At 39.0% G+C, this 14,084-nt stretch overlaps 2 protein-coding genes across 4 annotated transcripts; both read right to left on the bottom strand.

Moving 5' to 3' along the window:
• Positions 1-239: 239 nt before the first annotated feature.
• gcgb (glucagon b) lies at positions 240-3,278 on the bottom strand. 3 transcript variants are annotated; one of them, XM_077535991.1, is made up of 4 exons: positions 2,337-3,278; positions 2,155-2,254; positions 1,314-1,469; positions 240-433 (listed from the first exon to the last, which is right to left on the bottom strand). In XM_077535991.1, the coding sequence occupies exons 2-4, from the start codon at positions 2,241-2,243 to the stop codon at positions 310-312; spliced, it is 369 nt and encodes a 122-aa protein (XP_077392117.1). In that variant the 5' UTR covers positions 2,244-2,254; positions 2,337-3,278; the 3' UTR covers positions 240-309. The 3 variants fall into 3 exon arrangements, with proteins under 3 accessions (XP_077392117.1, XP_077392120.1, XP_077392119.1); XM_077535994.1 differs by having other exon boundaries at positions 240-430; XM_077535993.1 differs by having other exon boundaries at positions 2,155-2,251.
• A 162-nt stretch (positions 3,279-3,440) lies between these two features.
• On the bottom strand, positions 3,441-13,537 carry fap (fibroblast activation protein, alpha). Its single transcript, XM_077535990.1, has 26 exons — positions 13,263-13,537; positions 13,045-13,169; positions 12,065-12,154; positions 11,889-11,983; positions 11,735-11,809; positions 10,311-10,363; positions 9,695-9,773; positions 9,471-9,591; positions 8,819-8,973; positions 8,638-8,738; positions 8,437-8,566; positions 8,313-8,351; positions 8,128-8,229; positions 7,493-7,563; positions 7,371-7,421; positions 7,182-7,297; positions 6,962-7,024; positions 6,359-6,469; positions 6,201-6,270; positions 5,923-6,117; positions 5,791-5,845; positions 5,613-5,712; positions 4,240-4,298; positions 4,021-4,096; positions 3,820-3,893; positions 3,441-3,652 (listed from the first exon to the last, which is right to left on the bottom strand). The coding sequence occupies exons 2-26, from the start codon at positions 13,121-13,123 to the stop codon at positions 3,551-3,553; spliced, it is 2,262 nt and encodes a 753-aa protein (XP_077392116.1). The 5' UTR covers positions 13,124-13,169; positions 13,263-13,537; the 3' UTR covers positions 3,441-3,550.
• Between the last annotated feature and the right edge of the window lie 547 nt (positions 13,538-14,084).

Genomic DNA, 14,084 nt, shown 5'->3' with positions numbered 1-14,084 from the left:
ATACATTGTATTTATCTGTATAATCAGCATAACATACTTGAAAAAAAAATCTGCACAACAGATATTGAACTCAATCTGTTTTGTAGGTGGGAAAGATACAATAAAATATTTGAGCATGAGCGAATCCGACATTTCACTGACAGGATCACTCCTTACCCCATTTGTAAATCATGACAAATAATAATGATAATAATAATAATAATAATAATAATAATAAGACCACCAAGGGAAAACGTTGGTACACTTTGTGAAACATTTAATGATTGCACAGAGTCAGTTTGGCGGGGCGCGACGTCGTCGCGTCGGCGTCTACTGCCGTCTGCCTCGGCCGGCCTTGAGCCAGCTCACGAACTCCTTGGCTGCCTGGTCCTGCAGGTAGGCGCTCATGTCGCTGGTGTAGGTGCCGTCTGCGTGGCGCCGAATTACACTTCTGCTAAACATGACCACACACCGTCACTCAACTGACCTTCCAATTTTCACTTAGGAAAAAAAATGTAGATTTGGTCTGATGTGACATCAGACGCCCGGATGACGGTAAATAGGTTCTAGTTTCCATAATTCAGTAAACTTATTAGTAGTCTTAGTAAGTCAAAGTTACCCTTTACTCAGGATTTGACAATGCACTTGTGAAGGTTAAAAACATTCAGGAGGAAATAAACCTTAAGTTGTTTTCATAAAAATACATATACGCAGTAGATCCATCTGGAAACATCTGTACATCGCAGTTTCAAGGTTCACAGTGCCTCTATTTTACTTCTTTTTTGTACAGTTACTTAAACTTTTGGTTTAATGCTTGTTTGTATTGGATGTAATTCCACTATCGACCACCAGGTGGCAGCACACTTTAATGTGAGACGGTCTAAATTAGAACGAAGAACAAACGTTTTTGTTGAAAACATGAGGCTGTAGGTTCTTTTTTATAATGTACATATTTTTGACGTTTTTTATTAAAAGTGTCAAATAAGTTTGTTAGTTTGAATAAAACAGTAAAACATAATGTGAAACAGACTGAACATTGTTACACTAGAAAAAAAAAGTATTATCTATTGCGCTTGCCTCTCTAAATATTTTTATGTGTGTATAAAGACCTTAAAAAATAATTAAAAGTTCCATTAATGCTATTAAAAAACATGCATACATTTGAATAGGCATAACTTGGACTTCACCTAATGTAGGGATGTTGTGGTACGGAATTTACTAACAAATTCTGCCTCGGGAAGGTCTGGAAAATTCCAATCCTGATTTAAATTTGGTCACAAACATTCCTCTTACAACATGGCAACTGTCGCACATGTTGCAAAGACGACACTCACCCGTTTCGTTTTGAATTCTTGAGCCACTGAACAAAGTCTTGAGCTCTTCTCGTTTCCAGATATTTACTGTAGTCGTTGGAAAACGTTCCCTCGGAATGTCTCTTCATGCTGGAAGGCTCCACAGGTCCACTCGAAATGGAGTTCTCACTCAAGAGCCTTGAAAAAGGAAGATCAAGCAATTAACTCAACTTAGGTGGTATTTTACACTGAAATGTTCTTGATATTTCTTGATATTAATAATTGTACATCTTTTATTCAGATGGAAAAAACAGCAAAAACAAGTTAAGTACCTGTTAAATATTTAATATTTATTGTACAACATGACCATTTAAATGGTCCTCTCTCTCTTTTAATGTTTCCGTTACATGATGATTAGAGGACTACAGATGAAAACTAGCCATTGGGCTAATTCTGGCTTTTTAAACCATGTTTCATCATGTGTTTTGTGAAACCGCACTGTTTCCTTTCAAATAAACCAATCTCAATTTCAATCTTAATTTAGATATCATGTGACTTGTATCAGCCAATGACTGAAGTACAACATCTATAAGGAAAACAGTTACTGTACATTTACATAGAATGGTAAAAGTATGTTATTTGTATACTGGTAGCATTGTGTATATAGTATCAATTAATGTAAGCGCAAATTTACACATTTAAATTACTCCAGTTAAAAAAATATATATATCGACAAGATGTTACATTAAGTAATAATGATAGTATTATCTGTCATACGATTTTATATTATCTACAATAGATTGAATAAAATGTCTTTAAAAGTCAACATTTTTAATGTCGAAGAAGTTGAAATTGAATTGAGTGCAATTTGAGTGGTCCTTACATTGCGTTTGTGTCGTGGTCAGGCACCTGCCAGCTGCTTTGGATGATGATGAGGAGCAGGAGTCCGGCCAAAAAGTGAGCGTGTTCCATCCTTCAGGCTTCTGTCACAAGAGAACTCACAGGTTAAAAAAACAAAAAACAAAACCCCACCAAACCCATTGATATAAACGACATAAGTCTCACCAGTGGTCTTAATGTGTGACGGGGTTTTAATAGTTGCGGGGATGGCAGGCAGGCCTCCTTCTTCTTGCGGCGTCCTGATGCGTTTCATGGCCGATTCTTGGTGCGCTCGGTCTTATATAGCGGAGAGCAGGCGCACTCTCCCAGGTGACTCCTCCGTCACTGGAACCTCAACATCCTCGCTTTCACGCTCGGTCCATTAATCAGCTTCTGTCTCATTGGATCTATTTGACTCCAGCAAACATCACAGGAGCAATAAGAGGTCAGGAAAAAGCTCCGATACTCGCGTGTCATTTATTTGGACCTCAAAATGCGTTGTTTCGCTGTCAAGAATTACAATCATGTTCATATTATTTAGGTAAGCGCATTGTGTCATCGTAATGCAACATACTTCAAGATGTTTGTCCAATCATGAAAGACAGGAAACAAAAAAAAAAAAGTAGTCGAGCAAGAGCAAGAGCCCATTAAGCAGATTAATCTCAGGGTTGCCATTTTGGCATTATGTTGCCCTCTGCTGTTGACCAAAAGTGGCGGAAAAGCGCCTTCGGGCTCGTATTACTAAAGTCAAGGCTAAATCCACAAAGCAGGAGGAGATGTTATGAAATCAAATGAAAATTCTCCCGTTTTAGGTCAGGATTAGCAAAATTTTTTCAAAACGTTACTCAAATCTGATTGGCTGGAGCGAATTGGCACATATTTTATGAAAAATCAGCGATAACTGAATGGTCATCATTGTGGAATAAAACATTACAACAATCTTGTTCACTCCAGGTTTCACAAGACAGTGGGCTTTTTTTTTTCTTTTCTTCATTTTTATAATATTTTCAAATAATTTTTGGGGGAGGAGGTCATTATTTGGTTTTAGCATTTTTGTACCAGTTTTTAGGATTTATTTTTCTTCCCAATGCATTTCAATGGACGCCACCAATCTTCCCTCAGATCAAATCGCTGATCATTTTTAACTCAAATCTCAATCACACAAAGCCTAATTATTTCCTTTTGCTAAATGCCACAATAGAATTTTTTTTTCATAACTTTCTTGAAAAAGAAAATGTCGGCACTAATCCATAATCATGATAATCATCACTTCAATAACTCGAAGTCACCGAGTCTTAAAATTTCATTTATTCAAAATGTAAAATCACAAAACAATCCTCACAAACAAGCGTGTAAAATGTACATTAGTCAACAGAATGTTCCAAATATATGCATTCTTCTCATTTTTGGTCATCAACGAGACATTGCTGTAGGAATTGAGTCATGCGGGTGTACACGTGACGCCGGACGCCAGTCAGAGCGTGGTCCTTGTCCACGTACCACTGAAACCACAACAAGGAACGAACGCCGTCATTTGCAGACCAGCGAGAAAAGAAACAGCTTTCGCCACTTTTCCATCCATCCGCTTCCATTCATTCATGAAACCAAACATTGACGAGGTCAATATGACCTCATCGGCGCCACCATTTCCCTGCATGCGAATATTTACCATGGACTCGAAGATCACCTGCTCACTGGTCAGAGCACTGGTGAGCTGCGCAGCGTGCTGCAAGTGGACATTGTCTACGGGAAACACACGGATGATGTTATTTGCTCGTCCATTTTCCGTCCCGGTAAACAAGAGTCCATTTACTCAGATCCGAGAGCCTCGCAAGGGATGTTGTCAAAAAACAAGATCAGATCAACTCACCGTCCGCTGTGCCTTGGATAAGCAGAAACTTTGGACCCTTCTTGAAGTTCTTTGCTCGTCTTAATACTGAGGAATTCTGTTAAATTAAAACAACATTGACACCAGTATAAACTAGCACACCGTCTTATTTTCTACCAGAATTTTTCCATCTTTTAGTCGGAGTGAGTCATAATCCCGGCGGGATAACCAGTACATTCACATTTCACATCATTTTTTTACCTCATAACCAATTTTATTGTCAGCGAGTGTGCCCATGTAGCGTTCAGTGTACACGGCATCTGTGGGCAGAACGGTCAATGTTAATTCGGAACTTCTCGCCAAAAACATGCACGCATCGCTGACACAACAAATGCAAATCGACCAGAGTAGGTTTTACATTAGGTGAACTAATGCTGCATTCGAGGATGGTCGGAAAGTCGGAGTTTTCCGAGTTCAAATCAGGAAGTGTCTACGGGAACTTTAACTCGGAAGTCCCACTTGTGAATTTTGACACTTGCTGTCGACTGAAGATGACATCACAGCTGCTCAGGGTTCAGGCAATGACCAATCACAGCGCACCTGTTTTCTGGAACTGGAGCTGTGATTGGTTGGTGCCATCTGAGCAATTTTGATATCATTTTCACTTGACAGCAAGGGGCAAAATGGCCGCCTTCTGATAGTGATAAAAGTTGCTGGATTTCGCTGCTACTAAAATATTAACCAGAATAACATTTTTAGACTAGTAGTGTCAAGAAGTTATAGTCCCCTTTAAAAAACATTTCATTTCCTTATTTTTGTTTTCATTATCATTTGAGTGCTAAATATGGCAACTAATTTTTAGACATGATTACCAGGAAACTTGCCCAAAATGTCAACCTTAACTCCATACTGTTGCAACGTCAAATACGACACAGCACACAAAACAGGTGTTCCTCGAATGGAAAATGAGTGCTCTGCCAAGCAAAGTGGCAGACGCAAGTTGGCACCCTGCACCAATCAGCAGATGTCCAACAGCAGTTCAGCCCAATTGGCACCATTCACTTTCTTTATGGAAGAAAAAAAAAAAAAAAAAAAAAATGCATCTGGTTTGGGGTGGCGAAGCAATCCCGTTCGCTCCCGGCTGTTTCACTGGATTTTGACTGATTTTGCTAGGCCCACAGAATATTGTGTTATTTTGCTATAAAAGCATGGAACCTATCAAAAGAAAGATTAAAGTCTCTTCTTTCATCAGGAAAAAAAGTATGTTTCTATCTGTTTTCGTTTCGCAGCAATTAGCATTAGAAGAGAGCTAAGTTTCATCAGTTTTCACAAATCTATTCAAAATTGTAATTTAGCTTTTTTTCTACATGGCCCTGGTTGATCTCCTTTGCTCTGCTGCCACCTGCTGGCCGTTTGTGTAATAACTACAATTTCTGCAACCGTTCTTTGCAATTGAGAGGCTGCATCAAAGCCTTCTGTATGCTTTAGCATAAAAAAAAACAAAACAAAAAAACGTATAAATACGTCTTTGGGACACATAAAACAAAAAAAAAAGTTTTTACACGTTAATGGGAGCAAACGAGTTAATGGCTTTTTGTGAGATACTGTAGAAATACTGTATGTTATATACCCACCATAATATTGCCACTTGACGACTGGGGCAACTGCAATTCCACACTTGAAAAGACCAGTTCCAGCACCCAGCGCCATCGCGGTAACGTAACCGCCGTAAGACTGAAAATCAATGAGGGAAAGTAAGCCAAAAAAAAAAAAAACGAACTAAAACCAGGTAAAATTTCGTGTTGAACTTACCCAACCCCAAATGGCAATCCGGTCTTTGTCGACATAACGCTTGGCGGCAAAATGCCTAAAAAAACAAAACAAGTGAGTTTGCAGTGAGTTTGGACTCCAGTCACAAGTCGTGTTTTTTTTTTTTTTTTTTACCTGACGATCATGATCTGATCCTCCACCTCAAACGTTCCTAGACGCCGATAGATGGAGTGCATGACCTTGTCGCCTTGGTAACCGCTTCCTCTTCCGTCAAACCTGACGACGATGACCCCGTGGGTACTGGCCAGGAAGGTGCTCCAGCTCAGCTTGAAACGATTGTCCACCCTCTGACTACCGGGCCCGCCGTACCTGCACGGCGGCGCAACGCCGTCGGTCAAAATCCCTTTTTTTTTTTTTTTTGGATCCACGTCAGAGCCATTTTGTCCACTTACACGTCAAGGAGAAGAGGGTAGCTTCTGGATTGACGAAAATTAGGCGGGTGCAGCTCCTCATACCAGAGGGCTGTTATGAGGGGTGGAAAAAAAAAAGATCAAAAAATGTTCCGCCTCTCAGTGACTTTGATTGATCACCAAATTGGGGATCATCTTACCAAACTCTCGAGACTCTATTTTCATTTTGACAGAGTTGTACTCAGCTTTTGGCATTTGCAACTGACTGAGAATTCCCCCAATTTCTTTGTTTTCTTCAAGAATGGTACGCACTACAAAGAACAATGAAAAGTTAGACAGGGTACATAGCAGCTAGCTACTCAGACAAAAGATATTTACGTGTATATTAGCAAAAGAACAAGCCGTGTGTTTGCTCCAATTAAGTTTATTAGCGATTTGGACATGGATTGGTTCATGTGCATTCCCAACATTCCCCAGTGGTAACGATTAGTGTTTAATATTGTAATTTTTTATATAGACAAGAATGAAAACTCATTTGAAAAAATATTCTAAACGAGATGCGAAATATTTTTTTTCTGGTTCAGGGGCATTAAAGTCATCTTATTTTCACTCCCACAAAATATTGACTTTCTTGTTAACCCGTTTCACGTACGTAATTGTTATTTTGTTGCATTATCCTGACATATTTGTGATGTTGATGCAAAAAAAAAAAAAAAAAAAGAGTGAACCCAATGTGATTCATTTGTAATGGCTGATCTGCCAATGAGCATGCGGCTGGTAGACGTGCGCGTGCGTATACGTACATGGTTTTGCACCTGGGTTTTCATATGTATTGGCAACGAGCCAGAACTTGGGCAAATCCGGACCTGATCACACACACACGCACACACACTGAGGCTTAGATCAGATTGGGGAAAAAAAAACAAACAAAAAAAAAAAGTGTCAGAAATCCACGCTGTTGTTCACAGACCGCAGCATCTGCACGCAACAGGTGACGGTACGTGTCAAACGCGCGTCACTGACCGTAACAGTCCAGGCGGTAAAACGAGGCGTCGGTGCTGAAGTAAGCCGCCGAGTTCTCACACTTGGGGTCAAGTTTGCAGGTGAGGCACTCGAGCTTTTTGGCTCCGATCTCCAACCTGATACAAACGCAACGAATGAACCGACACGGGAAGAGGTTCACTTGATTTAAAAATAAAGGAAATCGCTTACCTGTAAACATGTCTCCTCCCAGGCTTACCGTCTTTATTACTGACAAAATATCTGTGAAAAAGGAGGTTACTTTTTTCCCCCTTTAATGATGCACAGGTAACTGAATGGAAATCTCAACTCACATGGCCTCGTTGGTCAGCTTGGTTATGTAGATGACTTCCCAATCGCCAGAAGTATTCGATGTGGCCACGCCCTTTATAAGATGGCTCAAGTCAGGTCAACATCTATAAAACGTAGACTGCTCGCTCACGTGAAAACAAGGATTTATTCTGTCCTTTGGTTTTGGTTTCTGAGCACACACGATGCCATTTTCAGCAAGTGGAAAAATGTATTTTTAAACGGTATTAATTGTACATGAAAAATAAGTTATCAAATTAATTCGATATAAAATATTAACTTCTTACTGCTAAAAATGTCTATATGGTTCAAGTATCCCCTTATGGGCATGAGCATCCTGTTTTTTATTTTTTTTAAATTTTGTATTGCTTTTTTTTTTTTTTCTTTCTTTTAACATTTGTTTAGAAGGAAGGTCGGTTGTTTGAGAGTTGTAGTTTACTATACAATACTTAGGTGACTTTTTTTTGACTTCATTAAAAAACTAAATACTTAAAACCCCCCAAAAATGGAGAGCTGTTGTAGAATTTTTTTGTTGTAGGAACTGTCTGAAGCGGCCAGTCTTTTTTTTTTTTTTTTTTTTTTTATAATTTCCTAACTCTCAAAATCAAAGCAGATGGTGAAAACCACAGACATTGCTTACATTGTTGATGAGATGAATATGTTTGTAGTCATTCTTGGTGTGACTTTGCACTTTGTAGAAACTGAGATTATCTTCTGCAAAGAAAAGCGGTGACGGTCCATACTGCAATGGGCGAAAAACAAAACAAAACAAGTTTTTACCTCAGTCTGCACAATAGTTACTGTTATGCTACTCGTAAAACTTACACGTCCAATCCAGCCATTTGTCATTATTTGCTCAAATTTCTACACAGAACGGAGACAAAAGTTGGATTTACTCAGAATGAAATCATCTTCAAATCACATCTTGTGACGGGAACGCAAATGTGACCTGCGAACTTTTCCAGTTGCTTCCATCGAAGTCGTAAATCTGCACCAGCACGTAATTCTGCTTCCTGGTGAGCCACTGCACCGCGATGCGCTCGTCGGTCACCCAGGTGACCGAGCTCAAAATGTGATCGCTGAACACAAGGAGACAAGAAATGAAATCACGCCAGAGCGACCGCCGCTCCTCAAGTCGGAAGATACAGACCTGGTTTGAAGTTTTCCAGGGGGCGGGATCAGTTTTGCGGCGAGGGATTTCTCGTTCATATTAACCACAAACAGTTTGACCTTGGTCAGTTTTGTGCCCATCTGCAAGAAATGGCACATTAATTAGCGACATTCCAAAAAAATGAAGCGTGATATTCTTAGGTGAGAGCGCGCCAGCGCACCTTTGGGTATGGAATGGCCACAGTTTCGGGGTACTGCCCTTCCCCGAACCAGGAAAAGTTCACTTTTTCAACTTGGGCCACATTAAACTCCACGTAGGCCAAGTGTTGTCCCGATGGAGACCACCACAAAGCACCATTTGAGGCAAACACCTCCTCTGCATTTACACACACATAAAAAAAAAAACGAGACGAAAATGATAATTTTGTAAGATCTTGTCTCTGCTAATCTGTCACTGTGACACACCCCCTTTCAAATCTGCAGCTTGCGAGAGCAGCATGCACAAACACATGGGGACAGACAGGAAGTGGATTCACAGTGTAAGGTTAAAAAGAAAAGGAAATGATATATGATAATTATATTAAATTTATTAATGAAAGTAAACTAACATAACTATATAACATAACAGCAATTTAACGCTTTAATGCTAATCTTACTGCTAACTAATGCTGGCTAACTTACTAGCTAGCTCGTAGCATGGTGTCAAAGTAGCCACTGTAATTATGCGTGAATTGTTTTTTCATCAAAAAAATGAGAACATTTTGTGTGAATTGGTTTTAGATCTGAAATTTTCAATGTAATCTGCTGACAAAAAAAAAAAAAATACAGATATCAAGATTCAGCACAAAATCGGAAGTGCTGAACGTTCCTCACCCTCATACACCCAGTCGGGCACTCCATTCAGGATCTGATCCTTCTTCCCATTGCTGGTCACTTGTACAGCTTCTTCCATGACGTTACTTTTGTAAAAGATGTTGTAGTTGTGCACGTAAGCCTGCAACGACAACAACACGCGGAAGAAACGCACGCGCGAACAGTTTGTTGCTGAAGTCGCTTCGCGCACCCACAAAAGTCGGGAGGTGAAGGCGCAAACTCACCATTTTGTTTCCCACCGGCGCCCAGCTCATGTACTGCACCGTCGTCGGCAGCGCCGCTTTTTCATTTTCAAGAAATGCGCTGCAGTCAAACATCAAGTGGAATTTGTTACTTTTGCTCTATCCAGCCATTTTATCTTTAGGGTAAGTCGAACCTATAAAAGCATTCACGTATAATACATCTGATAGAATTTATTATAATACAGATTAATTTATTGCTTGTTTGTTAAAAGAAAATAGATGGGAAGAGGACCTTAAAAAATCATAATAAATAATATAAATTAATTATATATATATATATATATATATATAATTTAAAAAATTAAAGAGTATTTGCAATATCAAGCTGAATGGCAAAATTCTCAATCAGTCAATCAATCAGTCACAGAAAGGCATAGAATGGGATGTTCTTGTAAATTAAAAAAAAAAATAAAAAATCAGCTGCAAACACTTACCAGTTGGCTATGCATATTTAAACAACTCAGAGGTACATTTTAGGTTCATACTAATTTCAACCAAAAGCCCAACATACCAAAAGACTACTGTATGTTATGCTTCATTATGATTACAAAGCAATGCAAGCATTTATTTCTTGGCACAATAAAAGATGGCTACTCACGAACTGATCACGTTGAAGATGCTGTAAGATGCTGTGTACGAGTGTCTCCATTGCTGGTGAATTGTAAACAGTAATTATTATATAATGAGCATATTGATGGATTATTTTCTATAGATTTCACATTGCAACGCTCGGTAACTTCCTTTTTTCTATATGAATATAAAACGGAAACTTGTAAAACTATCAAACCCATTCTGAAAAGTAAAACTACATAAAATAAATAAATAAATAAATAAATAAACTAGTGAAAATTCAAGGGCTGCAGCTAAGCAACATTTTGGTATTCAAATCTTTTTTTCTTCAGCATTTATGAATAACATCAAAGGCAAACTTAAAAATGAACAATCAATATTTTCCTCTCTGGAAACATTTGTGAGATTTTAGACAAATCCCTTGCAGAATAAATGCCTCGAGCGGATTTACTTGAGTGCGATAAAATTAAAAAATTATAACCCTGATCACGTGACATTCACAATGCGAGCCCGAGGGCACTGGGAAGTCAAAACAAAATGGCGGCGCCCTGAGATTGCTTCTTTGATAGATAATTGTAACTCACCAATTACTAAACGATAGCATGTACATGTAAAATTGTTGCTCTTTTTTCAAATGATTATTTTTTATTGCTAACAATAATAATCCAATAATGCATTATCTGAGGAGGTAAATCTGTGGTCTGCAAGTGAGGGAGCAGAACAACTAGTAGCATGCTGGCTCCCTCTAGTGGTAGGGATCTAACGCTATTCACACATCCCGATGCGATACTATCATGATATGAACGTCACAATATAATAATTATCACGATATTGTGGGGAGGTTGGCGATATAAAAAAGGTCACAATATTGTAAAAAAAGCAGCTCATACTAAAAAAACAAAAAACAATTATTATTTTTTTATACATTACAGCAATGCATATAAACAACCTACTATCTCTAATAACACTTAATATTGAGGCACTTGCTAATGCGCGCACACATTTGAGTTCCTCCACATATTGACTTATATTCCCCTTCATCCATTGGCGTGGATTTGAAACATAGAAGGGCCAAAACATGCCTCGTGAAAATTAAACTGCACTAAACAACTAGCCACCAGAGGGTGCTAGAACTGCACAAATGGAAATCAACCTGACGTTTTTTTAAACAGATGTTCTGCTTTGAATATAACGACATTGATATAGTGTGGCAGTTTTAATATCGCGATATCACGATATTGCCGATTTCGTTACATCCCTATCCAGTGGTAAGCAAAACAATCATTGCCGACAGTTCACAGTATTTTTTTTAGAAATACTGATTTAGTTTAGTAATTAAGTAATTAGATTGATAATTAAAAAACATCTTAATGAATGCAACAAACATCATAGGTCTCCTGATAAGTCGTGCTTTACCCACCCCCTGCATTAGTCAGATGTGAGCTGGCTCACCTTTTTGAAATTGCTTTCTAACGCAACATACGTGTGATCTCCTGACAACAGGTAGCCTGTGGCGCCCACGCTTTCCTATAAGAAACAGACAATGTTCAAAAAAGCCAGCAATGTTTGATGACAAATGTTCTTGTTGAAATAATAATAATAATACAAAAGTTGAATTGCTCAGGAATAGCGACTCCTCCTTTGTTTGCGCATTGTAGCGGAAGATATTCCCGTCCCTTGCTTTGTGTAGATACTCAGTATCTGCAGGTGTAAAATTACGCACTGATCAGGGTTTTGTTGTGACACATGGGGCTGACCTGGAAATGTTCTCAATCTCAATACCTGTTATCCAGTACATATTGTAGGATCTCCACGTGATTGTTTCATTCAAATAGTCTTCAAGGGTGAAAGGCCTTTTGGGACCTTCGGATTCTGAAAGAAAATGAAGTGAGGGGGAAGGAAAAAAAATGCATTGTTATCTTTGCGTCACATGGGGGCGCTGTTTGGGCTGCAGCTGCATGACTTTCAAGTCAGGGGTGTCCACACTTTTTCTTACAAGGGTATACATACAAAAAATCTAAGTATACAAGGCCCGGTTTGATATTAAACTTTTAATTAGATGAAATCAAATCAAAGCATTTTGATATGCATTGGTCAATCTATTTTATTTTATTTTTTAATAAAATGTGGACATTTTCTGTACTGCCTAATCATTCCTCACTATGGCCACAGGTGTGCTAGTATATACATTTTTGAAAAACATGGATAAACCTTACATAATCATTGTCAACAACTGTTGGTTGCCCACCAAATAACAAAAAAATACTTTAAAAAACATATTGGAGAAAAAAAAAAAAAAAGAAGCGCACATAAAAAAAAAAATTCTGACGGATGAACAGTTTTTTATATTACACATTAACGTTTTTGAGTTTGTGCTGGTAAAAAAAAAAAGACGCTAAAAATGCTCAGGTATCGGCTCAAAATCACGTGATCTCGTAAGACAATTTTAACACTAAGCTATTAAATTACTCTTTTTGCATAAAGAAAAACTTCTATGTTTTCTGTAATTGTTGCTGGACCATTTCTGTTCAAATAGTTAGCATTAAGCTAGCATGAAGTGGGAAATACGTAACATTTGTTGCTATAGCAACAACTTACAGCGAAGTAGCCTGAATCTTTAACCGGTTGCCCGCAATGAGTGCGAAATAAAGCATCAGAACATGAAGGCATCAAGGTCGCCGGCTGCGCATGCGTATGACGCAGAAACAACAACATTGCAATCATTCAATTAAACTCGGAAGATGGATTCCAAATGGACTTACTGTTCAACAAAACCGCCGTCAAGGTGACTACCGTGATGAAGGCAGACGCCCCCACCAGCGCCCACACCAACTGGCCCATGCAGCCCTGGAGATGGTCACACCATAAGTGCACTTTTCCCCCCTCACTAAAAAAAATACAATAAAAAGTACAAAAGTTTCCAATTAGTAACAAGTGACGCACTCGTACTGCCCACGAAGTTGATCAAGTCGACGCGCGCCTTTTAATGGATCCTCCGTGCTCCAAACTTGACAGCCTAGCTGACACTCTTCAAATATTCCCCCCCCCCAAATTCAATACATGTACAAAGCGAGCCCCCAAAACAAACGCAAAAGTGAGCTCCGTCCCGCGTGCGTCAAGTGGAAGCAGACTTTCTGACTTGCCGCCGCATTCCTGAGGAGAATCTTCATCACCCAGGCGGACGCATCGCATTGCCTTTTCTGCAACGCCGCTCTGTCAACACAAGGACACGCTCGCGCTCGCGCACGCCCCCCCCCCCCAGTAAACTCGTCAGATGCGTCAATCTGTGTCGAGTCACTTTGGGCTAAAAGAGAGCGAGCAAACGTGTATCTATAACTTTGTGGTTTTGCGTAACATACTTTGCACCTTTCACTCGAGTTAGTTCCTTGAAAAAAAAAAAAAAAAAAAAAAAAAAAAAGTCTATATGAACCGCTCTGACTCAAAACGTTTTATGTAGCCCATTTTTTGGAGCAAGGAACATGACTATAAAAGCAATTTTGATTAGGGAGAACAACTAATTAAATATCATGAAAGAAAAGTCTACAATTGAAAATATACAGCGGACCCCCGGCTATTCGCTGTAACAGTGCCGACCTGCGAATAGCGAAACTCCGCGTACAATTGACGCCTATTCGAAATACATTTTCTAGTATTTTCCATGAAAAATGGTAGTTAGTTGCCCCACACACCAATAATAATAATAATAATAATAATAAGTCAATTTCTGGCACCCTTAATCTGACAGTGTTGTTGATGGACGTTAGGCCTCATCAAGGTAGCAAACGCCTCAATAAAGTAACTT

The sequence above is a fragment of the Festucalex cinctus genome, chromosome 11 (genome assembly GCF_051991245.1).
Source record: "Festucalex cinctus isolate MCC-2025b chromosome 11, RoL_Fcin_1.0, whole genome shotgun sequence".
In the NCBI taxonomy this organism is placed as follows: Eukaryota; Metazoa; Chordata; class Actinopteri; order Syngnathiformes; family Syngnathidae; genus Festucalex; species Festucalex cinctus.
The sequence above is the reverse complement of the archived record's forward strand: the minus strand, read 5'-3'. Positions and strand labels throughout refer to the sequence as shown.